The following is a 27,499-nucleotide window of genomic DNA, read 5'->3' as shown; positions in this document are numbered from 1 at the left end:
AGAAAAAAGCACTGTGCCTTCCAAAGTCATCAGCTATTATACTGATAAAGAAATTTGAGCTAGATGCTATACCAACACATTTGCTTCTGCAAATATTTAACAACTGATAGATAACTAACAACCACTGGAACCTTGCATTACTGAAATAAGATAAAATTCTTCAGAAAGAGGATTTGTTCGGTAGAAGGCAATCTGGAATGTGGTTTTGGATCCTGATAGAAACTGCTTGCACGTGAAACAGCAGAGAGAAATTTTCAGTAGACCAGTTGCCACGTGACCACAACTAGATGTATGAACTGAACTGAAGAGATACAACGTGAACAAAGTAGTGCAGTTGATGCAACAGAAGGAAGGGATGCCATCCAGGGGGGACCTGGACAAACTTGAGAAGTGGGCACATGAGAACATAATGGGGTTCAACCAGTCCAAGTGCAGGGTGCTGCACCTGGGTCAGGGCAACCCCAAGTGCAAATGCAGGCTGGGTGGAGAATGGATTGACAGCAGCCCTGGGGAGAAGGACTGCGGGATGTTGATGGACATAAAGCTGGACGTGAGCCAACAGTGTGCTCTTGCAGCCCAGAAGATTAACCAATCAACTCCTACATCCAAAAAAGTGTGACCAGCAGGTCAAGGGAAGTGATTCTCCCCTCTACTCTGCCCATGTGAGACCCAACCTGGAGTGCTGCATCCAGCTCTGGGACCCTCTGCACGAGAAAGATTGTTGGAGTAAGTCCAGAGGAGTCCACAAAGATGATTACATCTCTCCTGTGAAGACAGGCTGAGAGAGTTGGGGCTGATCAGCCTGAAGAAAAGAAGGCTCCAGGGAGACCTTAGAGCACCTTCCAGTACCTAAAGGGAGCCTACAAGGAAGCAAGAGAGGTATGTTTGACAGGGCATGCAGTGTTAGGACAAGTGGTAATGGCTTCAAAATGAAAGGAAGTACATTTAGATAAGATATTAGGAAGAAATTCTTCACTATGAAGTTGGTAAGACACAGGAACAAGTTTCCCAGAGAAGTTGCAGATGTCCCATCCACAGGTTGGATGGGGCTTTGAGCAACTTGGTCTAGTGGAAGGTATCCCTGCCCATGGCTGGGGGGTTGGAACTAGATGACCTTTAATGTCCCTTCCAAACCATTCTATGATTCTATGATGACTCTATGAACAAAGAACTAGGTAAAGATCTAATTATGATGGTAAGCTCGGCTGAAAGGAGAAATGGTGGTCTAAGGGGAGGTTACTATGGCAGTTCCTTAGGATCAGTTTAGAAACAGTGTTTTGTCATTCTTCCACTAATGACTAAGGACAAAAATAGTAGCATGTTAATGAAATACTCATGACACAATCTCAGAGGTATTGTGAATGCTGAAAAAGTATCAATTCAGGAAGAACTGAGCAGCTCAATGCACTGGAGTAGCAGAAAGTGAGTGAAATTGAACATATGCTTTTGGCAGCTTAAAAGAAGTTGTTCAGCTGCAAGCTAGGAAATCTGTAGTTGAAATCACCAAAGGAGAAGAAAGTTGATGATCCAGTGGTTAATCAGGAAACAGCTCGTCCACAGACCTGACAGGGTCATGAAAAAGGCAAGTGCTATCACTAGGCAGACTGAGAGATATTTCAGGTTAAATTAGGGAAATATTAATACCTATTACAGGGAAAATTCATCTAGGCTACTGTATACAGTCGTCCATGTGAAGGATGAAGACTTTTTTTGTAACTTTTCTATTCAAAAGATAATGAACAGCCTTTGGAATCAAGTTTGAATCCACATGATAAGGTTGCAAAGGGATGCTGTGATGTGTTCACCTCCTTTGCCAGAGGCTGGAATTACAAGATCTTTTCTAGTTCTTTATTTTGACGATCCTGTATAATTGTATGCAATGAGCCTGTAGGGCTTAGCTGAAAAAAACTCTTATGATAAATATAGTGTTAGATTTTATGAATAGTTTTCAGTGGCAAGTACTTATCTTTTGATAACACTGAGGTACAAATGGCAATTCTTTTATCATTGTGCTGAAATAATGAGTATGTGGCTAGCATCTGTGATATTTGTTAACCAGTGTCTCTTTTTTATTTTGGACCAGTGTATCTACGGTCATTTAAAAGGTGAAGGGACCTTTGATTTCAAGACCATTTATAAAAAAGACACTCTGTTCTTCAGACCTTGTAACGATTAAAGGCATTAGTGTAAGCAGATTATGCTTATGACTTTAAAGATCAGATTTTATAATCCCTTTCATTTCCCATCCTTTTGGTCAGAACATTCAGGTCTGTTACAGAGGAACATGAAACATACGATTTTGTAAGTGAACGCTTTGAGAAACTGAACGTGATGGTGAGTCACAAGCAGTTTATCTTCCTGATAAGAAATGATACCAAGTTTCTATATTTGGTCTTAGACCACTGGCACCTTATTACTTCTTATTTGCTAGGGCTATGTATGTATTTCAGTGAGTTTAAACAAGGGAGTGGCAAGGGATGTTATATATCCTTATAGGCGATTACAGTTTATAGCCAAATTATCTCCTGAATTACATTAGCTGAAATCCATGTTTTCTACTAGATGAACAGGCTGTTCCATAAAACCTTGACAGATAAAGCATTAATAAGTGTCAGAGCTGACTTGGTCAATCGAATGATTTGCTGACGCTTTTTTTTTACCACAAGCCTGCACTTACAAATCTAGTGCCAAAGGTTCACTATATATAGCTGAAGACAGCAAATAGATGGTCTCTTTTTGAGCAGGTTTCTGAGTAGCTGCCTGTTTCATTGTTCCTCACTGTGGCAGTGTTTTCAGTCAGGAAATTTAAAATATGGTAAAGCTAAAGTTGCCCAATCCTGGCCTGGAGGACAGGATACCTTCTCATGCTGAACTTGAGGTCCTTGAGAAACAAGAGGCAGACTCCAGACCAAAATGGGATAACAAGGCTCAGTATATGCTGACATGCATAGGGTTTTGTGTGGGCTTAGGAAATGTGTGGAGGTTCCCGTATCTCTGTCAGAGCCATGGAGGAGGTATGTCTTTAATATCTTAAGTAACTTTGGGTATAAACCAGGTTTAATCTCTCTTTTGGGAAACCAATAATAGAATATATTTAGAACTGGTCAATTCCTATAAGACAGCGATGTTCTCTCTGGAAGACTGTACAATGGAAAAGGTCCTTTCACAGGTAATGAACATCCACAGAAGTCATGTTAGTGATGGAAGAAAAGGAAGGGTCTGTTTTTTGCTTCAGGACTCAGGATTGAACAAATCAGTCTTGCACTGTTATGTACATAGTGTATTTTCTCAGTCTAAAACCAGCGTTACTTTATGTACGTATATAGAGAGTGTGTATTTTAAAATATTAATTAACTAATTGGCACTATGATTCTGATCATGATCCCCGCTGATGTTTTCGTCATAGGGTTTTCATTGGGTTTGGACTGATCTGTGTATCACCTGTAGGATCAGTGTGGGTGTAATTTGTGCTAGGAGTAACAGCATGAAAGTAGTTAACATTGAGAATATGTTTTTAGAAGTTGCTGTAACTAAGTCATTTAAAATCCAAATATGTGTTATTTACTGGGACTCCTTAGGGTTCAGGTTAGGTCTGAATGACCATATTAAAAATTTTGTTTCACTGTTTTGCTGTTTGTTTTAAAAGATGATTTTGAGCTGAACCATTGCTTAAATATTATACGACAACATAAATTTCTCATTTTCCTACAGTCTTTTCTCTCTGCTATCTAGTTGTTGTCTGCATTTCAGTTTGGGATGTGTGTAAAAAAAACTTTTGTTCCTTTGTAATGTTTGATCTTGAAAGAAAAAAATGGCTTAAGGAACAGTATTTCAAAGTAATTTTCATTAAATGTACAAGGTGAGTTGTTTAAAAATTGCTCTTCCTAATTAGAGTAGGGACAAATGAGAGTTCTGTGGGAAGTTGCTCCTACGAAGTCAGGGACATGTAATGACCAGTGACTCCGTTGCAAGAGTAGATGCTTTTAACATTAAGATTTTTCTAACATGGGCTGGGGTTTAGAGTTTCCAAAAAGTGGAGATGCTCTGTTTTCCACAGTAGACTTATAGGCACTTTCCTGCTTTTTGGTATTTCTTTCCCTTGTGGTCTAGTCATGTGAAATGCAGCTAAAAAGCAAACATCCGACAAATGCAAAGAACTTGGTATGGATCATAGTTTTCTGACTGATGTCGGTGAAGATTTATGAATTGCTTATGTGTGTATTTCAGTACTCTGTTTTAATTTGTCCTTTGACAGCAATTATTTTCCTTTCTCATCATCCTATTGCTTGTCCTTTCTCAGGAGCACTAACAACAGTTATCCCTGGATTTTTTGTTTCCCTGGGACTCTCTCACTCAAATTTTAGGTAGAATTTGAAAGGGAGCAATAACAAAGAAATTATGTAGCTGGGTCTGCACTTAGAGCTAATACACAGATGTGTGTCCTTCTAGCCAGAATTGCTACCTTATTTATCAATTCTTCTGCATAGCACGAAATGCCGTGACTCATATCAATACACAAGAGTTATCAGGAATTCCTTCCTGTAACTTCTTAGAAAGGATTCCTTAATGTTATCATATGTGAGGATGGAGAGCTATTGTGCAATCCCTTCTCCTTCTCTGCTGTACAGTGCGTCTCAGACTCTTCTGGTAGGTCCAAGTCCAACTCCTACCACCACTGTCATCCTCTCATTACAGTGTCTGCTCTCAAGCTTCTCCCTTTGATCAGGAAAAAAATAAAAAAGACTCTTGCTGATGTTTGGATGGATGGCTTTGAATTTGAACATGTGACACCATAAAACCACTCCAGAATTGGATGCTTGTGGAAGTCATTTTGTATGACATCCTACCTCTCTTGTGTTCCCTCTACCTGGCTTCACGTAACTCCAGTTGGAAACATGTATTTCCTAGATATTTTATACGAGTTTTGCCTTAGTCTTTGCCCCTCAACATGGTGGTCAAGATAATTTATTCATCTTTGCATTTGTGTGGCCCACTCAGGGGCACAGATTTGCCTCTGTAACAGAGTGGGGGGAAACTGCAACGTTACACACCTTCTTCCAAGTTATCCTTTAGAAAGAATACACCTCACTCATGAGTTCACTGTGGAAGCTCCGTTTTCCCCCAGCAGGTCTAGTGCCTTTATCCTGGATGGTGTATGACTTCACACTTTGTGTCTTCAAGATGTGTTTTCACTGAATCCTGAGTGCAGAGCAGCAGGAATTCCTGCTGCTGCTCTGTCACTGGAAATGGGGATTATGTTCCTGGCATGATCATGGATTATGGCTGTGTATCAAGAGATTTAAAAAAAAAAGCTATTTCCCATGCAGTAAATATCTGCAGAGGATGAGAAAAAGTCCTGTGTGATCACATGGTCAGATACTAGGTACATGCTGAATCAAGGTTGCAAGACTATCTCCTGAAAATTGTTTCTAATTTCTAAGGATTTACTCTGCTATCTTCTTTCTTTTTGAATATGAGTTGTATGGATGAACACTTGGATCATTTAGCATGAGTGAGGTCTGGTAGCAATGATGTAGATTGTATTTCAGCCAAGGACACTCCCAAATGAGGCTGGATGTCCACTTTGTGAACTGGTGTTTGCAAATTTTATATACCTTATGAAACATAATTGGACCACAGTGAAGTATAAAATTTACCCTTGTGATACTTGGACTTCAAAGAAGGTGGATTTTTTTTCCCTGAAAATTATCTGTAGTGAAGATAGTTAGGAGCACTGAGTTTATAAGTAACTCTTATTTTCAGATGTTTGAACTTGAATATAGAATCATTTAAGAACTGCTTCTTCCTAAACACAATAATGTGATAGTGTTTTAACACTGTGACACCCAAATATAAAAAAAGAAATGGTGTTTACATAATTTACTTACTTTTGTTGTTGTAGATTTTGAGTTTGTGTTTTCTTAAATGGAATATTTACCCCAGTGAAATATAGTAGAGCAAAGCACATTTTATCCTTTAATGGCTTGAAAGTTGTCAAATACATCATTACCTAAGGAGAACTAGAGTTCGATATGCACACAATGTAAAATGTATGGTGTTTGCCTCAGTGCTTTTACCAGCTTAATGAGATTTTAATTTCCTTTCATTTAATAGCTGTCTCTGACATTGCACATAGCTTTTGTTTAATCTTTATTGAGCAACATGTCATTTAATCAGCTGTTGAGCATTTTTGTTTCATCCCTTATGACCGTAATATAAAAGAAGATGCATATTTAATGTTTGAATCATTGATTTTAAAAAAAAATGTCTCTAAGTCTACAGCTTGCATATGGAAACCTTGCTTCTGCATGATAGAGAACTTTCTTATCTCTGCGTGTGCCACACTGAATGAAGTGACAGTAATGACATTAGCAGTCCCTCACTGGTACCCTCATTACAGTTGAGGTCTAAGAATATGATAATATAGTAAAACACTTTTATCTGAAGTCTGCCGCCTTCCCTTCATGAGGAATTATGTGCAAGCAATAATAGTTTTTTCAATTTCACATTAGAAGCTCTTAGATTAAAGAGAGAGTAATAGCAATATGGACGCTCAAACCAAATATTATGTGTTCTGAAATACAGTACTGAAACAGGATGAGAATCTAATATCTCAACTATAAGGTTTTTAGACTGAAATATTAATCATTATTTATATACAGCTATACAGCATCTATTTTCAGATCATTTGTTTATTTGTTAGGTTCATAACACTGTGACAGCTTCAAAAGTATTGGTTTATTTTTTATGTCCCGTATGAACCTGGAAGTGTTCTAAAGTCATGTGGATGTGGCACTGGGGACATGGTTTAGCGGTGAACACTGTGGTTATTGTCAGATTCGATGATCTTAGAGGTCTTTTCCAACCTTAGTGATTCTATGATGCGATATAGCAGCTTTGCAGAGTCAAATTATTATTATTTTTTTTCCATTACAGCTTCTTTTGGAAAGACTGGGGAGAAATTGAGAGAAAGGGAAAACACAGCAGAGATGGATTTCTGAGCTGGCTGTTAGAATTGAACCCTAGAAAGAGAAGAAGCCAAGAAAAGGAAAAAAATGTCATATATAATTGAGAACTGTCATTTTATTTCTCTTGAAAATATAACGATATTCCTACAGCTAAATACCAGTAGTTTTAGTAATTCGTCCAGTTCTGACATGGCACACCATGGATTTTTACTTTGTCAGAGCTACCATAATATACATGGTTCAAGCCAGAAATACTTTTGTTGTATCTGTTTGCGTATGGATACAATCATTATTGCAAAGTCTAAATTTTTTGGGTACTTCAATAAAGTCTGCTAAAACCAATAACACAGTATCAAGTGGCCACTATTATAATGAAATCAGCCAACTGCACTTTTTGCTTTCTACTCCTATGGAATTCAAGTAATGATAGTTACTTACTTGTCTTTCATTGACATTTTCAATGTTTGCTAATCAAAATCAGCAGTTTTGAATACATAAAACGCTACTCAAAATGCTGAGCCCTTTGTGGCACATGCCACACATCAGGTTGAATGATCAATCACTGATGCACTAGAAAAGATATTTTTTATTGAAGCCACTTGCCAAAGGTAGCTGTACAGACATAATACTCTCAGACTTCTATAAAGCATGTCATTTAGCAACAAAAAAACACCCCTTCTTACTAAAAGTTTATCAGTTTTTAAAATCATTGTAGTTCATCTTGCATGCATTAAAAACTAGCTATTATTGTAAAAATATAGACTAAATGAAAAGGTTTCAGAGGAAAGCCAGAAGAATAACTGACTTGGGACATACTTTTTGTTAGTCAGACTGAGGAACTCATTATGAATTGTTATTTGCAGAGATGTTTGCTAAACTTTGCTGACTATTCCTCTCTTCTGTGTCAGTCTGCCACTTCAGGAAAAGGAATATGTAGACGTCACCTCCAAGGAGAACAGTATTCTTTTTCTTCCCCACTTTTCACATCTCAGCTACATTCCCTTTTCATAGCCTTTGCAAGAACAAAAGCCTTGCATTAATGTGGAGCAGCTACATGATAAATCTAGGAGCCTCAGGCTGGTACTGTTTCACGTTGGAGAAAAGTGGCTGTTTTGTAATGCCAGAAAGAATGAATTATGGTGATCCACCCTAGTTCTGAGGAAACTGAACTCTCCTAATTTCAAATTCAAATTTAGCACTGTGGTCTTAGCTCAGATCTTGTTACAAATGGTGTCAGTGCTAAAGCAATCGTTTTCTGACTCGTGTCTTTCTGACTACGTATTTTCATGTCACAAACCTGTGAAACATATAGGGCATATTCCAGTTTTTGAGGGGCTAAGTTCACTTCCAAAACAAGGTTCTTCCCTCTCTCTTCCCACCACTCCAGGGACTTCAACAAAATTATAGATAGCAGGAGCTACTAATGTCAGCTGTAACAGGGCACCCCTCTCTCATTACTTTGTTGACTGGTGGCTGAAAGGCAGCTATGCCAGAAATGGTGATAGACTCTTCATCTGCCTCTGCCCTGGCACCATTGTTGACAATGCAAAGGTCTTCCCCAGTGTTGGCAGAGGTTCTGGATCTCATTGAAACTGTGTCACACTCAGTCACTGCAAGGAACTGACTCACTCTGTCCTTTCAGTTTCTAAAGGTTTGTCCTGTTTTGTCTCTATGGAGTAGCATAGCTGTGCTGAAACATGCTCTGGTATGTACCTAAGGGCCCCTCTTCACCTGGTTGGATAAGCAGTGCATGTAGATTTGGCTTCAAATAGTTCATTCGCTACTAATACTGTACCCTCTTTCTGTGAATAACACTTCTCCTAACTGTTTTATTCTTGCTTTCATAGAAATTAGGATTTTTGCAGGGTATGCAATGAGTGCCCCCTCACTGTTGTGTTTCACCCCCTTGAATCCTGATGGCTTCTTTCCTACATGGGAAGGTTGGTAGGACAACCTCCATACACAGAATGTCTGGCCTTTTCCAAAGACGAAGTTACTTGTCCATGTGAGGAACTACAGGCAGCCATAAATATGTCATGTTCTCCAACCCCATGTCAGGCTGGCACACAGTTTCCTTCCTGTCACACTCTGACCAGGTGCTCTCCTGAGGGTAAGATGAGAGAAGGACATGATCATTTTATTTATATGAGCATTTTTAAGTTCCAGAGCATTCTCTCTCTAAAAGACTCGCTAAAGAGTTTGTATGACTACTTCATCTGGATCTTTTCCTTTTACCTGCCCTTTTGGATGCCATATAGGTCTCTGCCATACCACAGTTTCGCTTCTCTCTGGTGAAACCCTTCTTTGGCAATAGTAAGAGTTAAGTCCAGAAGATGGATCTGTACAGCTACCTTATTCAAATACTCCTTATTTGCACTAAGGATAAGTCCTTGTCACCCTTTGAAACTCAACTTCCAGTAATTTCAAATAATCTCTTGAAACTTAAGAATGGATTTGCAGTTAGTTCTGCTAACGTGCTTCTCATGGAGAGATGTCACTTTTTTTTTTTAATCAGGTCACAGTAAGATCACTCAAGGACTTGATTAGAAATTATCTCCCTAGTGAAAGATCTTGTTGAGTAAGGAAATACACAACCTTTGTGTTCTATTCAAGCTACAACCACTTGTTTCTTATCATACCTTTCAAAGAAAATATGTTTTGATAGCTGCTATCTCTGTTAGCAGAAGGGGGAGAAGATCAGGCCATTTCCAATGCAGTATTAGAAAGCGTTCAAAGGTAGTCTGAACTTTTTGTTTTCAGTAGACAGCAGGCAGATTGATATTCTGATTTGGGCTTCATTTTTCTCACGCTCGAGACTTTCTTGCAAACCTTAACTGCAAGGTACACCTCCACTCACACAGTTCTAACAGTCTGGGTAGACATCATGGCTTATTCTCCAAGACAGCAAGGTTCAGCAACAGCACAGTCCCTGCACCATAACTCTCCCTGTCAACAGCACAGTGGGTAAAATTCACTGCAAGACTCTCAGAATTGAACCACCCTCTGCCGTGGACGTGCCGAAAGTGCTCTGTCAGCCTTAGGGCATTTCCTGAGGCCTCAAGATACTTACAAAGGTACCTTTATAGAAGAAGTCTTCAAGCATAACATATCTATGACAGAGCAGTCAGATGAAGGCACTCCACGACGGTCCTTGCACAGGCATAAAAATAGGAACGGAAAAAAGTGAAAAAGATGTGCTGTGTGCTAATAGCTTCCCAGCTTTCTTGCTACCCTGGAATCATCAGGAAGTAGATTTCAGCTTCTGGCATGGTTTTCATACTCCAAATTTCCTCTTTAAATTGCTATTTGATTTTCATAGCATATATGAGAAAGAAGTCAGCAAATTCCCAGACCTGAACCATTCACACACTGGTCTGCGATTTCTTTAATGCATTCAGATTTTTTACTCCTGTTTAAATTGTGAAGTTAAAGACATTTTGCAATGACAGATAACCATAATTCTATGATTAGCTATATATAATACATATGCAATACATAGTTCTATTAATAGCTATATTCAAGCATTTGATTCTGCACTTTGGTAGTCCAGTATGGTGTTCTATGTTGTCTCTGCTTTATCCTTGCTCAGGAAAAACTTATTTAAAATACTTACCCTATAGTAAACAGCTTTCTCATAATCAACAATGTTTGAACCCTGTACTTAGATCTCTTCTAATCAAACATAAAGGCAATTTTGCAGGGAAAAGAAAAAAAAGGAAGTCATTCCAGGAAAATAATTACCTTTCCTCCACTTGCAATAAACTTTTTCAAAGTTTAACCTTGAGTAATTTCTGTTTATGTTTGTCCTCTGGGAAGAATAAAACTTCCTACCTGAAACCACATATGTAATGAAGTCCCCTGCTTGGGCAATCAGGCAGAAACATTGCTCAGAAAACAGAGAAGGGTTTCCACAATGATGCTTAAAACTCACTTACTATGTCAACATCTCACAAACCTGATGTTTGTGTTTTGTTGTAGCACTTCACTGATCATTAGTTTTCTTATCCATTCCAGGAGCCTTCATGATCCCTTTCCTGATTTTGCTAGTCCTGGAGGGTATCCCCCTGCTTCATCTTGAGTTTGCCATTGGTCAAAGGCTGAGGAAAGGCAGTGTGGGCGTATGGAGCTCTATCCACCCTACCCTGAAAGGAGTTGGTAAGTCTGACGAGGATACAAAAAGCCACCTGAGAAAGCACAAATCTCTGAAATTATCATCTGTGGAGCAAATCTTCAAGATTTTATTCTGGCATGCCATGAGAGATTCCAAGATCTATTATTTTTCCCTTCTTGCTAACTCTTCATTGATAGGTCAAACTAATCATGATGAACAACTATGACAGTTTTGTGTCCATGTTCCTAAGTACCACAGGCCTAGTTAAAACATGACTTTAATTTCAGACCCGTTTCAGGCCTCAGAGATATTTTCTGTGTTATTGATATTGGCTGTTTTGCCATTAGGATGAATCTTTAAGTGTGCCAAAAACTATTCTGTAGCTGTTCTGTGGATAAATAATAGTTGAATATTTACCTGGTGGACCTCAGCTCCATCTAATGTTACCTTCTTGATTCTGAGAGGTACTAGAAGCCACAGAAGCAGTATTTTGCAGAAAATACTTCTTCACATCTGTACCAGACTTCTGAGTGTGGTACTGTAGTAGAAGCAGCATTATGCACACAACATAAGAAACTCTACAGATACCTCATTACACAGAAAACACAGAAGGTGCCACATGAACATCAGGAAACACGGTGAGAATGCAAAAACACTGGCACAGGTTGCCCAGGGATGTTGTGGGGTCTCCAACCTCAGAGATATTAGAAGTCTGCCTGGACATGGTCCTGGGCAACCAGCTCTATGTGGCCCTGCTTGAGCAGAGGATTGCACCACATGACCTCCAGAGATCCCTGCCAACCTCAACCACACGCTTGAAAGGGAAGAAACACAGACAGTTAGTATTGTTTTGTCACCCCCTGCATTTGTAAATCAGTTACAAAAGAAAATTATTCATTGCATCTGGAATTTTTCAAGTTTCTTTAGAACCTAAGAGTTCTCAGGAGCTAATCATTAGCATTTACTGTCTGCCAGAAAAGTCACCAGAGGCTGATTACTTGGGAACAAGTGGAGGAGAGATACCTGCACCTTGTCACAGACTGTTCATCCTGGCAGCCATCCATCCTATACAACACCCCTCTGCTGAACTCTGCAGTGACACTGTGGAAGAAGAAGACTATCTGGTCTCATTTAGGCAAAATCCCAAGTCAGCTGAGCTTTACATGTACCCAGCATCCCGAACTCCTTCAATATCAGCTGGCAAGACTGTGAGCAGGACTGCGTGGTGTCTGTAGATAGTCAGTCCGCTCACAATGTTGAGTCCTAAGTGGGAGTCAGCTTCAGTCTCAGAGCAGTTTTAGGATATACATCTGCATAGGACTCATTTGTCCAAACTTTAGGTAACAAATTCACAGTGATTAAACCTACACCCCAAATAAAGAGAGGAGAGGGGAAAGGCTATAAATCATAGAATTAGGGTGAAGAGGGGAGGAGGGAATGGTTGAGGCTTATACCATATACTTTGATATGTGTTGAAGACAAGACTGTTGAAATTTACATTGTATTCTGATTTTATTTTTTTCAGGCATAGCATCAATGTTTGTATCCTTCCTGGTGGGTTTATATTATAATACTATTATTGCCTGTGTGATGTGGTATTTCTTCAACTCCTTCCAAGACCCCCTGCCTTGGAATAACTGTCCTCTCAATGAAAACAGAACAGGTATATTTTATGAAATATTGTATTTTGTTGCACAGCACATACTTCTGTTTCTAACAATTACCCTAATTTAACCTCTTTCTGTAAAACAGTAGTAAGGCATGGCAGTCCCGTTAGGCACATTGTGGTATTTTGATGCTTGTGTTTTGTAAAAATTCGCATTGCATAAAATGAGGTCAACTCTTAATCTTTCAGACAAACTTTGACTTTTTATATGAAGCTGCATGGTTGATTGTGACAGATATATTCATATACAGAATATTCACAAAGTGGAAGTCTAACATAAACATTCAGATTTTTAAGATAAGACTGGATGTGGCACTTAGTGCCATGGTCTAGCAACCGCAGCGGTAGTGGATCAAGGATTGGACTTGATGATCTCGGAGGTCCCTTCCAACCCAGCTGATTCTATGATTCTATGATTTTCCAGATTTAGGCAATATGTTTCATTCATCTCTTCACCAACAGCCCTCCATTAGCATACTGAAAAGGAAAGAAAAAAAGGAGTTGCATAATTCATATGAAACACCTGTATCCCTCAATATGCTCTGTGGAGACTGCTTGGTTTTCCATAGTCAGCCCTGCATGAAACTGTATGAAGCAGGTTTTTCCAGTGGGTCAGTGAACAGCTGTTCAGAGCACTTTGCTCCTCTCCTCCCAGAATAAGTATGAAAATCCTCATTTAAGGGAAGACCAGGGCAGAATATTGCACAGGTCAGCACACTGCAGGGAGCTGAGAATCCAACTTGAGCTAACAAGGCCTGAAAGGATGTCCCACAAAACAGAAAGACAAAATATTGATGACCTGAAGGAGGTATGGGAGGGAAAGGAGGTGTGGGAGAGGAAAAGCTGCCTTATTAAAATCCCTGTCAAACAATTCTCTTTTGAATCTCTCATTTTACCATGAAACCAGCCTCTAAAAATCTGAAATCTGCCAATAACAAATTAGTTGGCATGAGGTGGTACAATTTAGATCACTGATATTTATTGTTTAGCTTGCTTATTTCCAAGTAAATAAAAGACATACAGAATGACGACCATTTTGTTGTTACAGATTATGTAGAAGAGTGTGCCAAGAGCTCTCCTGTAGATTACTTCTGGTACAGAGAAACATTAAATATCTCCACTTCCATTGAGGATTCTGGCAGTATACAGTGGTGGCTTTTGCTATGTTTGACGTGTGCATGGGGTGTACTGTATGTGTGCACAATCAGAGGCATCGAAACAACAGGAAAGGTAAGTTATTTTGGAGGTCTTTTATGAGATTATATTAATCATGCTGTTGTGATTCCTTATTTATACAGACCTAATAATACTGTAGAAACTGTTTCTTGAGTAAAAGCCTATCTAAAACTTTGTGTGTCATCACTGGGACTGCTTTTTGAAGAAGGAAGATGAATGAAATGAAATCTGATTGATTTATGTGAGCAGTTTGTCTTCCTTGTCCTTACAGGTCTTGGTAAAACATTCTTTAGGTATTATCACCTTAACATTAATATTAATCTTTAATGCAGGACCAAGGGACTCTCTTTTTGTTATGCCATTCTCTTCAAAATGTACATATACAGATTTATTTGGGTTTGTGCTACTCCTAAATATTATCTCCTTGAAAGAGTGACTGATGTTCTGCTGCCCAGCAAAGCCCTAAGAGTCCATCCTTGCATCCTTGCAATCTGGTCTCAGGGTGTAGATTATTTTTGATGCTGCTTTTGAATGATCTGAGTTGAATTTCAACAAAGACAGCTTGTCTTAAATAGAACACTATTGCTGCAAAAATGTTTGTTGTCAAAATATACCACACATACTGTTTCATTTGAACACTTCCTGTAGTATGCTAATTGTGACTCACTTGAAACTTGCCCTTATTGCTAATCACCATACCTTGCTTACTCTCCTCTTCTCTTCCCTGCAATGCAATTTTTATTCAAATGTTCTGTTTTATTTGAGTGTTTTATTTACATTCTTTTTGTATAGGCTGTGTATATAACTTCAACTCTTCCATACGTTGTGCTTACCATTTTCCTAATCCGTGGCTTGACGTTGAAAGGATCAACCAATGGAATAGTGTATCTCTTCACCCCTAATGTAAGTCACTGCGTGGTTCTCCTGTCAGTGAAACATGATGTAGTTCTCTCTGTAATTAACAACCAATTGACAATTAGTTCTCTCCACTGGTGCTTTTTCAACTATCCCTGAGACGCCTTGAAAATCTTGATTCTGGGAGGTGAACCCTTTGGATTGGATGGAACAAGTGTACATATACACAGACATTTTCTCTCTATCTTTCTCGCTCTCCATCCTCCATCAAAATCTGTTATAAAAAATTGAAGGATCATCACAGAAAAACTGGGTTACCATTATGTAACTTGATTTCTTTTCCTGTATTCTAATTACGAACAAGTCTAAAATTAAAGCATAAATCATGTATTTGGGAGTAGAACTAATCTAATGGCTACATGGACAAAAGACCAAAGAGAATGGTTTAACTATACAACAATTTTTGAACGAAATTAAAAGGGGTTTCATTTTCCATGAGCAGACCTCTGAATGATCATTATTAGTGCTAAATATTAAACACCTTTTCTGAAAACAGACATGGCAGCTGTCAGCTATGCAAAGTAATTTTTTAATCAATTTTCAAAATACTTGTATAAAAACTACAGATAGGTTTTTCTTTTGGAAGAAAAAGGTAAGTTTGACAAAAGTATTGACCTATCTGTTGAAATCCAGTGAGTTTTGCATGGTTAATATTCTTGTTTTAATGATTGTTTTGAACGTCTCATACTTAGTTTAAATAGCAGTGTTGGATATGCTTAAAGCTGTATGTCTGATGCTTCAGGTTACTGAGCTGGCGAACCCACTGACATGGTTGGATGCGGGTGCTCAGGTGTTTTATTCTTTCTCCCTGGCATTTGGAGGCCTCATTTCATTCTCCAGTTACAACTCTGTTCAGTAAGTAACCAGGCAAAAGCCAAATTTTATATGAATATTTCATTCTTCCAAATGAAACATCTCTACTTTTGCCCTATTTTTATGCTACTTGGAACTGGGACAACATCCCCTCAGATGTGTAAGATGTATCTCCTCTGACTGATCCTAACTCTCCTGAGACAAGATTTCAGGTCTCAGTGCTGGCTGACTTCCTATAGACAGATGTAGTGGTGCAGGATAGAAAGAAGGGGACTAACTATCCACCCCCAGCTGATGAGCAGAAGTTTCCTCTGTGGGAATGCTTAGTGCATGGTGATGACCTTGGTCTCAGTGCTGTCAGAGTAGGATGATAGTACACACATTTCAAAGCAAGTCACACAGAACAGTTTAAATCCTTAACTTTGAGATGAGAAGATATATCTAGTTTCAAAATTCAAATTCAGTGCCTTTATATATGATTAGTGAGGCCAGGTAGTGTGAACTCCCATCATCCAGGGACTGACCCATCCTGCAAAGTATGATGCAGTGCTATATTCTACACTCTGTCACACAAAATACTGGAGAAGCCACCAATGCTTCTTGGTGCCTGCCATTCCTTCAGCACTGTCTGTCCTCTTGAAAGGCAAACTGTGTGACATTCTCTAAACCTAATATTTTTGATAAATGTCTCTGAATTATGTTTTGGGTATGTGGTTTGGTCATGCTTTCAGAAATCCGTGTTTCAGTTTTAGCTTGGGTTCAATTACACCACACCAGAATTTCAGCTACCAAAGTAGTTCCCTCCCTCCACTCTTGATTTCAGGTATTTTTTAAAAGATCATCTGGAATTTTTGGTGCCTGCAAGTCTCGGTGCAAGGCATGAAGCCCTGCTTCAGGTCCAAGTCAGTGTCCCACAACCATGGGGAGCAGGACTGAGTGTTCTTCATCTTTCCAAAAAGGCACAATGGAAAGGAACAATGGAACAATGTCCTCCTGCTTTTCCAACACAGAGGGCTGTGGCACCTGGCCATCCTCCTTCAATGCTCAATCATTCATGACTTAAGGAAGAAACTGCAGAAAGTCATTATACTCCCAAGGAAATGTAAGGGGAAAAAAACCCCAAAACACGCAAATTTCACAGTGTTACACTGTGGTGTTGGGCCACTTGCAGTCCAGCACCAGCTGGACCAGGTGTCAGTGACTCTGCCTGTGGATGGTTTGGGAGTATAAAAATCTCAGAAAATACTAAAAGGTTTCAATGCCATCAAGGATTCACTAATTCATAATGAGAAGGAGCTTGAGCATCTTATTTTCTCTAAAAGGAAGAAATGCTTTTATCAAGGCTGTCATTGAGAATCTCATGTTACAATTCAAAAATAGACATGAGACTACAGCAGGAAATTTTCATTCAATGCCCTACACCTGGTAAAAACCTATTTGCAATGCTATAAATGGGTAAAGGACACAGTGTGACAGGTCTTGGCTGGACAGGCTTGTCCTGAACACCTTGAAGGTGTTCAGAAAATTAACTAAGACAACATCAAGTTGATTTCAATAGTCCTATTTTGTCCAGAAGGGGCCTCTGGTGGTCTAGTGGTTAGAGTGCCTGACTCTCACCTCTGCGACCTGGGTTCGATTCCCGGCCCCCTGGGCAGGTGGAGCTCGTCAGCCTTGGTAGGCAATCCACCTAAGAGAAGGTCACTCTAAACAAACCTACATCCTGGGGACCTCACTGCCACTGTCCAAGCTTTGCTCAGCCCCGGCAGATGAACCTCAGGACTAAAGGGTGGGCTCAGTTCAGCGCACGCTGTGTCTCACCTAAAAAATCCACTGCGCAGGCTGGAAGGGTTAATGACCTTTCCCAAAATCTTCGCTCGCGAAGACTGGCCATTATTTATTATATTATTTTGTCCAGAAGGAATAAAGTATCTACAGTTTTACAGTCTTCTCATAAAACCATAAACTAACTTAATGTTGATGTTTTATCTTGTCCCTCAGATGAAAGTCTGTTTCTGGCTCTGCAATTTTTCTGTCTTAGCACAGACACGCTGGCAAGAAGTGCCTGCAGCAGAGAAGTTTCTACAGACAGCTTTTCTGTCCAACCTTATCAGCATATAGTTCCACTCTGTTTCCAAAACTTCAGGATATTTTGAACCATCTTTTGTTCAACAGTCAAACAATACTGTCCCAAGTGCTCTTGGCTACTGCAATTTCACCATATCTAAGTGCTATGGAAACTTTAATTCACTTTTCCTTTTTGGCTATCTAATTCAAATCCAAGTCTTTCACCTTGCAGCAGAATACACTAGCAATGTAGATACAGCCCATGGCAATATGTGTCTGCACACATGCATGCCAAGTTTGAAAAGGAGGAGACATATTCTTTTGCCCCTCATACTTTACTTCCTGTGACTCAGATATGAAAACAACTCAGGCAGTTATTCCTTATGAATAGGATTATTTGAAGGGTAAAAAAAACACACACAAAAAAAACCAAACAACAACAACAACAAAAAACAAACAAACAAACAAAAAAACAACAACAACAAAAAACAAAAAACAAACAAAAAAAAAAAACCAAAGCCATAGCTCATTTTTCATGGCTAGGCTTCGCGAACGAAGATCTGGGAAGGCTCTATCCACATTTGCTACAGGCACGCTGGTGGCTTATGAGGCCAATATGTGACAGACATGTCCGATTGCAAAAGGCACAGCAGAAAGACTCCTTAGATGGTGTATTCTGCAATACACGGTTCTTTCTGCGTTGCCTTTTTTCCTCGAGGGTGATCCTGCGTGTGTTCTCAAAGGAGACAGCAGCGTTATAGACGGTGTGTCTCCAGGCCTCCCGATTTGAGGCCAGAGTAGACCAGTTATGGTGATCAATATGGCCAAGGCTGAGATGTTGTTTCAGGGAGTCCTTGTATCTTTTCTTCGGGGCTCCTCTCTTGCGGCAGCCGGTGGCAAGTTCACCATAAAGCAGGATCTTAGGGAGGCGGTGGTCCTTCATCCTGGAGACGTGCCCTGCCCATCGCAGCTGTGTTCTCATCAACATGGCCTCAATACTTGTGACAGCTGCTTGCTCTAGAACAGATGTATTGGTCACATAGTCTGACCAGTGGATGTTTAGGATTGTGCGGAGGCAGCGTTGATGGAAGCGTTCTAGGAGTCGCAGGTGGTGGCGGTAGATGACCCATGATTCGGAGCCATATAAGAGAGGCGACAACACTATGGCTCTGTAAACACTGATCTTGGTGCTTTTCTTCAAGTGTTTATTATGCCATACTCTTTTGTGGAGTTTTCCAAAAGCACTATATGCCTTTGCTAATCTGTTGTCTATAAATTGTTTAAGACACCAATTTTTAATTTACTAAATCTATCTTTAACACCAGTACTTGTCTGCTCTTAGAAGGTACACTGATGTACCTGTGCATCTGTAGGCTACTCTTTTCTTAGTCTTAGTAGCCAGTTTTAGTATTTGTTTTGGGAATGTGTTTGAAATCCATTGTTTTTTTTTCTTTGAATTGCAGCAATAACTGTGAGAAAGATGCTGTGATTGTCTCAGTGATCAACGGTTTCACTTCCATCTATGCAGCAACTGTCATATACTCCATCATTGGATTCAGAGCCACAGAAAGATATGATGACTGTTTTGACACGTAAGTTATTAGAAAAAGCCCCCACAGAATATGCAGGTGTTTGTTTGGCTGAGTCAGCTCTGTTAGCCTGATGATAATGGATTTATCATTTCTGAATAATTGTAGGGCTTGACCCACATGGTATTGGAACTACTCATTACTTAAAAAAATTTGAATCATGGAATAAATCCCTTGGAAAACGATAATTGTTTGAGCCACCTGATCTCCTACTTAAATGTTGCATAAGGAACCATAATTGACATTATTCCCCATGCTGACATATGGCATGAATGAAATATTCCCTGGGGCCCGTGTCAGCTCTGTATTTAGGTTTCCTCTGGAAAGCTTAAATGTGTAGGTCTCATCAGAATTACCTCATTTTACCAGGGCTACCAGACTCTTTTCTAACCGGAACTGTAAGACTATGTGGGTTCCAGTCTAGCTCCTCCACATTCAACTGCAAAAGTGCGTGATTCATAACTGCGGACAACTTAGACATTCCCAGAAGCTACCCAGTCTGGGAACTAGTGCCCAGTCTGCAATGTAAAGATAGACACCTAATTCCTGCACAGGTTCCTAGAGTGTCCATCCATTTAGTGATCATCTTTACCATGAAAGACAGCATCAGGCTTACCTTGGAAGAAGAAAGAAAGACTTGCATGTGCACATCTACCGGAATTCCAAAGTCTGACCTTGATAATGTGCTCTTAGTAACTTGCTTGATGATGAAAATGAGGATGCTTAAAAATAAATCATTTCAAATTTCTTGCATTTCACTTTTTCAGAAATATTCTTACTCTGATGAATGCATTTGACTTGCCAGAAGGTAATGTAACCCAAGATAACTTTGAACAAATGCAGCAGCTGTGTAACATGACTGATCCGGCAACTTTTGCAAGCCTGAAGTTTGAAACCTGTGATCTGAAAACTTTCCTGAATGATGTAAGTTTAACACCCAACTCATATTGATACCTTAAATATGGTATGAATGCGTAGTAATTATTTAATTGCAAAATGCTTTTTCTTCTGAGGTTATTGGTTTTTTTTATATTTCCACCGATGGATTGCAGTTGGCTTGGAATGCTCTTGGACTGAAGAATTACTTTTGTTTGCCCCGTTTTTCTTGTGAAGAGATAAACTATTTAATTCCCCTGAAAAGTATCAACGGTCTGTCACAGTGTTCTAGGCTGGCCTCAGGTAGCTGGCAAAATAGCAGCAGGTCTTTCTCTGAAACTAGCTGGTTACAGCTGTGGTGGGACAAGATGACTGGGAAAGAGACACCCAGAGAGAGGTTAAAAAGGTGGTGAGCTACAGATGAAAATAGACGTCCATGAAGTTCCATAAAAAAGAATATTAAATAGATTTTGTATTATATTACAGTAAATATATCCCTGCATTAGGAGGTCTTTGTGGAAACAAAAAGCATAAGTACTATGGTATGTGTAGCATACATCAAGTCTAATGAATGCCAATAAAAATTTAAGTGCTGCATGATGTTAAGGAGCTTCAATCTTCCACAGGGAGCTGAAGGAACTGGCTTAGCCTTTATTGTCTTCACTGAAGCTATCACCAAAATGCCCGTCTCACCTTTGTGGTCCATTCTCTTCTTCATCATGCTTTTCTGCTTGGGTTTGTCATCTATGTTTGGAAATATAGAAGGTGTGCTTGTACCTTTACAAGATCTTAAGATTATACCCCCCAGAGTGCCTAAGGAAGTTGTTACTGGTAAGTGCCTTTTAAACACAAGTGACTTCCCCAGGGAACAGCTTTTATGCTGAAAAAGCAACTCACCACCCATCTACTTTCTGATCTGGAATGGTCCTAAGACACCCAGACAACCTACTGAAGACTTTCTCATGTCCCCCAGTGGGGCAGCTCCCGAGAGGTTCCTTTTGAGCCTGCAGGCAGCTGTTCGCCCTTTGGCTTGCTCATCAGCTTGCTCATGATGACTGCCCATCTCCTCCACTGGGAAGCTGGAGGACCCAAGTCCTTCACCCAGGCAGGTTTTCTCTCAGAGCAACAGTGCCCCACCAAGAAGGAGGAAGAAGACCTGTTGTCCCTCCTCAGCTTTCTCCCCTTCTGTTTGTAGCATCTCCCACCTGTGCAATGTTAGGACAGTTTTGCCATTTTACCTGCACAGAAGCAGGCCTTCTCGGAGCGCTATTAAATAATAAAGTGGTGACCTTCAGGCTGCAAGAATTACTTATTAAGCTTTATAGTTACTGGGAAAATACATTATTATTATTATTATTGTTGTTGTTGTTATTATTTTCTTTTTGCTTTTACTTTCTTTGCCTAAGTGTCCTGTTGTTTTGTTGTTGTTTTTTTTTTTTTTTCCCCCACAGGTCTCATTTGTTTGGTGTGTTATTTGATAGCTTTTGTTTTTGTGCTGAATTCTGGTAATTACTGGCTGACTCTATTTGACGGTTATGCTGGCTCTATTCCCTTGCTGATAATTGCATTTTGTGAGATGTTTGCAGTCGTCTACATTTATGGAATAGACAGGTATGAAATACAGCTTAAACATTATTAGATAGCAGTGTATAAAGTTGCATAATGACAATCTTGCTGCATCTCCGTGCATAGCATTTCTGTTATAGAAATCACTGAGATGATGCAACTGTAGTTTAGGCTTTCTTATATGTTTTAGCTTTGTTAAATAGTTCTCAACAAAAAGAAAAAGTATTTATTAGGAATTTGTACCAGAAACTTCTCCACTTTATTAATACATTATAATAAATAATGCTCTTCAACAACCAGCTCAAATAAACACATGACTAAGATATTGTAAGAAAATATTAGGCATTAATAAGTGTGCTAGAGTGTAATAATATGAGTGCAAATAATTTATATTTAAAGTAGGCATCAGAATGTAGGTGTTTGCAAGTTACATAAGAGCCGCTGTAGCTCACTTACATTTTAAATATGGTGATATTTACAGTAACTCTTCTTCAGGATAATTATATTAAATATTTAGTTAGCAGAAACAAAGTACAAGTGCACTGAGCTCAAAGTTTAAAACAGAGGTATATCCCAGGAGTGTTTACAGCGAATGCTTAATGATACTGTCCAATGCAGGCTGCAGATACTGTTTTACAGCAGGATGCAAATCCAAGGCTACTGAGATACATTCTTAGCTGATAGACTCAGTACTTTAACAGTTGTAGTAGTGAGTAATTATCCTCTCAACTTTCCAGAGATGTAATAAATCAAATTGCAGCATCTTTATGTTTATAATTAATATGTAAGAAATATGAAAAAGAGCACTGGGAATTCAGTCACCCATAGGATTTGCTTGAACCTGTGCTAGGTCCCCCCACTGCTGCTCCTGGCAATGGGGTGAATGCCCTTGTGGCCAATCTTCCCATACTTAAAGATTTATATTACCTGAGTTGGCATGAATCACCTTAGATAAATTAGACAGAGTATCCTTGAGAAAGAAGGCTTATTTTAATTTGTTAAGGACAGAAAAGTCTGTGTTGACCACTTTTCCTTACCTTTAAGATCTCAGAATGCTTTACAAAGTAAAATTAAAACTATTCCCAGGACACAAATGTGGGCTGACTTTAAAAAGGAGTGGAGGTTCATTCAGAACAGAGCTTCACACCAAACTTTAATGTTTCTGGCCAGTACACATCACTGTAGCCCTCTTTGAGAACAGAGCTTATTGGAGCTGCCCAGAAGTGCTCCAGATGAGTTTCTGTGACCTTTTTCTGAGAAAGGGGCATTGGTAAAAAGATAGATCTCTTGCTTGAAGGATAATGTGTGTTATCCATGGCACTCATAGGAACTACACCTGGACATGCCCTGAAGTCGGGATGTGGGGCTCCATATCATTTTAGGACACCTAGATCTAAGAAGTTAGGGATGAAAAGATGAAGCAAATTTATTTGAGGCTTTGCTGAATTCAGTGTGTTGTTCATAGCTGAAAGACCAAGTGAATAGCCCCCTCAGGCTTATCCCCACAAGCTACACAGGAAAGCCAGACAAGAGGACTAAGAATAGAACCCCAAACTTCCAAACTAACTATTTTTTAAGAAGTGTGTGCACAAGGTGTTGTCATAAATTGGTGCAGGACTGATGCAGACAGTATCACTCTCAATGCAGGGATTGTTTCTTCTTATAGAAGTATTTTTTCCCCATTGTCCACTGCACATTCTTTGAATAGTCCAAATAATGCATTTTTAGATGTTCTTAATAATGTGGAAAGTTAAATATTGTTTCAGTACTCAACCTGAGAAAACTGGTAGAAATCCAAATTAAGCTAATATTATGTACAGAATCTAATTAGTAAAATTACTGCAATATGCTTTTGTTCTTTTTTAATATTGTGCCATTCCTTTTAATTTATACAGCAACGAGACGCTTACCAAGAAGTTGTGAAGCAATACAACAATATGTTTTAGGGAAAGTCCATCTGTATTGACTCTTACCTGTTGAAACTATTTTGCATATGCCTCACAGACTTCTAGAAGATAGTACATTTCCCAAAATAATTTTCTTGACTTGTAATTATATATGCTTAAATTGAACTACTCAGATTTAACCCCTGATGTTGTTGACAATTCCAGTTTCACATCGACATTAGCAAAGTCCTGGGAAGCACAGCTAGGGGTAGTTTGGGCTTTTCTGTTTATGAGCAGGCACTCTTTGATCCTCACCAGTTTTTACAGTCCTGAACTTCCTGTTTTTGTTTTTAGGTTTAACAGGGATATTGAGTTCATGACTGGACACAAGCCCAATATTTTCTGGCAGATTACCTGGAGACTAATTAGTCCTCTCATTATGTTAGTTATCTTCATCTTTTATCTTGTGGTGAATGTCAGCAAAGAACTGCTTTACAGCGTTTGGGACCCTAACTATGTAAGTATATAAACCAAAATAGTTTTTAATAATTATGTATTCTTCTTTAATGTAAAAGTCATGGTCAGATATATTCATCTCCCACCTGAAACAGTTTTCTAATTGAAATATGCTATGAGAAAAAGTATTATTAAACAATAACACTTAGAAAAACAAGTCCTAAATTCAGCTGTAATGCCTGCAACTGATATGTAGTGATACCTGAATAGCTTTTCCAAAGTGGATAAAACCAAAACACTAGTCCAGTTTTCATGCAGGTCTGAAACAGATATCGGTTCCCCAGTAGGGATTATAGAAGATCTGGAAATGTCACAACCTTTCCATGTTGACAAAGGACCAAATCTTTGAAACCATTTTGATATTGCATTTCTTTCTGCTTGCATTTAAAATCACAGAACAGCAGTAGTGCTGGTTACTCATCACTGACAGAAGAAATTAATATTAATATTCAGATATCTCCTTTCCTCTTCCAAATGTTTTGGTTTGATTTAACTTATGATTGCAGCCATAAGTTACCTACTTTTCCTTTCCTCCCCTTGCAAAACAAAAAGCTGTATGTGGTACAGAGAAAGGAGTATTAGAAAAAATGTGAGTCCCATCATTTTCTCTGTCAACCCACCTCTTCTCTTCCTGTCTAGCTCTGCTTTCTGTTCTATGACCTTATTCTAGTCACCATCTTCAAAGCAGAAACAGTCATGCCACACACTTAATTTGTAAAGATAATTTTAATTTTCTTAGGGCAGACACAGAAAGGGAGAGAAAGGAAGATGGGGAAATGGGAATGCTTTCGTCTCTCCTCCTTGACAACCTCACTTCCTTCTTAATAAAGTTTCAACTCTCCTTCACCCTTTGATTTCAACCTTCCCACCCAAAGGCTGTTTGACCATCAAACTTGCTTCCTTCATGTCATCTTCTTTCCATCAATTTTAGGTAAAAATAATTCCAAAACAGTTGAGACTGGAAATCCTTGATCTGAAAGCTGCTGTGGAATTGGCAAATTGTTGCGCCATTGTGGCCAGCTACTGTTCCAATTACATTGTTGTTCCATTGAATTATTGAATGTGAATTATTGAATGTGTCCCAGGTATTTACTCTTCACAACTTTCTACAACTTGATTGTTTGCTCTTACAGGAGGAGTTCCCCAAAACGAAGAAGCTCGAATATCCCCCTTGGGTGTATGCTGTTATTGTGGTCCTTGCTGGAGTGCCTAGTTTGACCATCCCTACTTTTGCCATCTACAAAGCCATCAGAAATCGCTGTGAGAAAAAAAATGACCGTGCAGGCCTTATTGCTACATCTGAGACTTCCATTAATGGAAACTTGAAGTATTCATCATAAATCCACTTTTTAAAATGTGGAAGGAAGCTTTGACAGTGAGGAAAGTAAAAAAATTTTTTAAGAATCGGGAGTTTTCATGAAAGGGTAACTGTGTTGTTTCCAGGTAAACATTTACTTGGCAACGCAATGCACTGTAAAGAGTTGATGTCCTGGAAGCAAATGGTGACATTTGCAAGTGATTGGGTCACCAGGCCAAATAGTTTGTCCTCCTTCTGGTTTTGAAGCCAGATTGTTTGAAATGGGCTTTCATCCCCTCTGAGTGGGGAAGCACTGTGCTTGAAATGCTCTAAGTGACTCTTTCATGTGCAGTCATTCTGGTCGGTGGCTAATATGAGGGGTAACTTAATACTGTATTCTCTTGCACATTAAATTTTTTTTGTTTTACATGCCACTGTGTTGCACAAGGCCACCAATATTATTTGTCTCATGCAGAAGTTTAAAATATTTAATAAAAACATTTCTAAGTATGAGAATGACAGCTTGATTAATTTAGAATTTTATGTATTTTATAAATTAGTTTCAAGTTCCCGGCAGATAGTGATGCTTCTGCTGATGACAGCAGAGGTAAACTTGCAATAGGGCAGCAGCAGTTCAGGAAACAGCAAAATCTGCCTTCTCTGGCATCCCTGAGCAAGGGGTGCACCACTTGCCTGGGAGGTCCAGGCTGATGGGAGAGCCATGGCACCCAAATGGTGCAAAGGTTCTTGCCCACATCTGTCACAATCAAGGTGTGTGGCTCTGGTTCATGTACACACACAAACACACACACACAGGTACACTTATCTTACAACTGTTTCAAGCTTCTAACTTCCATGTGACTCAGAGGAGCTCAGTGAGAAGTCCCACTCCTCATATGGCCACCTGAGACAGAAAAGGGCACTGTTGAGCACCTGGGCTGAGTGCCAGAAGCAGGCAGTGTACATGTCCCCTCTGCACAGGTGGTCCTTTCCATCCAACTGTCCATGTATATGGGCAACACATTTGCAGCAATCCCTTGCAGCAATCCCTATACTCACATTTTAAAACAAGAATGGATCCAATTTACAGCCTGACACTGATTATAATTGAAACACTCTCTTACAAGAAATAGGTATACTTCAGGTATATTTACTATAGAATGTATCTTTAGAGTAGTATATCTGTTCTAAATAGAGAGTAAAGTAAGAGGCATTGCATGTGTACTTCATGGAATCATACAATCAATGGTTTGGTTTGGAAGAGACCTTAAAATCATCTACTTCCACCCCTCTGCCACAGGCAGGAACACCTTCCACTAGACCAGGTTGCTCCAAACCCCCTCCAGCCTGGCCTTGAATGGTTTCAGGAATGGGGCATCCATAACTTCTCTGGGCAACCTGTTCCAGAGAATTTGAATGATCAAAATAATTTCCATTCCAATTTCCATTTTTTTAGTTACTCAAATGTAATTATTTAAACTATTTAAAGATGTTACTATTTAATGGGAAAAACATTTTTTGTCAGATTTTTCTGCTGATAAAAAGATCAGCCACCACGAATGGATAAAACTGAATTTAAGTGTCTGGCTGTAGGTGGCAGGTGTGGAATTCAGCATTTTGCTAGAAGGGCCCAAGTACAGCATGAGGCACATTCCTGACTGGAAGTACGGCAGCGGCCGGGGCGATGGTGGTGGGTGCCATGGCTGTGTAAGTGCTGCCAAGCTTCACTGCAGACACAGACTCGTGTGGCCTGTGAGACAATCTTGATAAGAGACTGGCAAGTTGAGTTGCTCCATCTATGGATCTGGATATTTGCAGAGCTGCAAGCAGAATGAGCTGTACCAGCCTGGAAAGGCTCGTGTAGCCTAGATCTGAAACTGGCTTCTGATTGCATAATCTGCAACTTGACCATATTTTTGTACTTAGCTCCAGAGCAGGGCTTTTATTTTGGAGAAAACAATTCACCTTCACTTAGATACTCTTCCCATTTCAAGAGGGTAATCCAGCCACAAAGTGTTGATTTACTGAACAAAGCAAGCAGACTGGCTGCTCTGTT

At 39.4% G+C, this 27,499-nt stretch overlaps 1 protein-coding gene across 1 annotated transcript; it reads left to right on the top strand.

The window, feature by feature from the left end:
- Positions 1-2,744: 2,744 nt before the first annotated feature.
- Positions 2,745-25,953, top strand: SLC6A19 (solute carrier family 6 member 19). The gene is made up of 12 exons (XM_027719358.2): positions 2,745-3,014; positions 10,983-11,123; positions 12,605-12,742; positions 13,794-13,975; positions 14,714-14,824; positions 15,579-15,691; positions 19,177-19,305; positions 20,070-20,226; positions 20,805-21,009; positions 21,630-21,789; positions 23,985-24,147; positions 25,280-25,953. The coding sequence occupies exons 1-12, from the start codon at positions 2,813-2,815 to the stop codon at positions 25,484-25,486; spliced, it is 1,908 nt and encodes a 635-aa protein (XP_027575159.1). The 5' UTR covers positions 2,745-2,812; the 3' UTR covers positions 25,487-25,953.
- The last annotated feature ends 1,546 nt before the right edge of the window (positions 25,954-27,499 follow it).

Source organism: Pipra filicauda, unplaced genomic scaffold, assembly GCF_003945595.2.
Source record: "Pipra filicauda isolate LSUMZ 115617 unplaced genomic scaffold, ASM394559v2 scaffold631_size203912_pilon, whole genome shotgun sequence".
Lineage (NCBI taxonomy): Eukaryota > Metazoa > Chordata > Aves > Passeriformes > Pipridae > Pipra > Pipra filicauda.
Note: the sequence above shows the minus strand (reverse complement) of the source record. Positions and strands in the feature narration are given on the sequence as shown.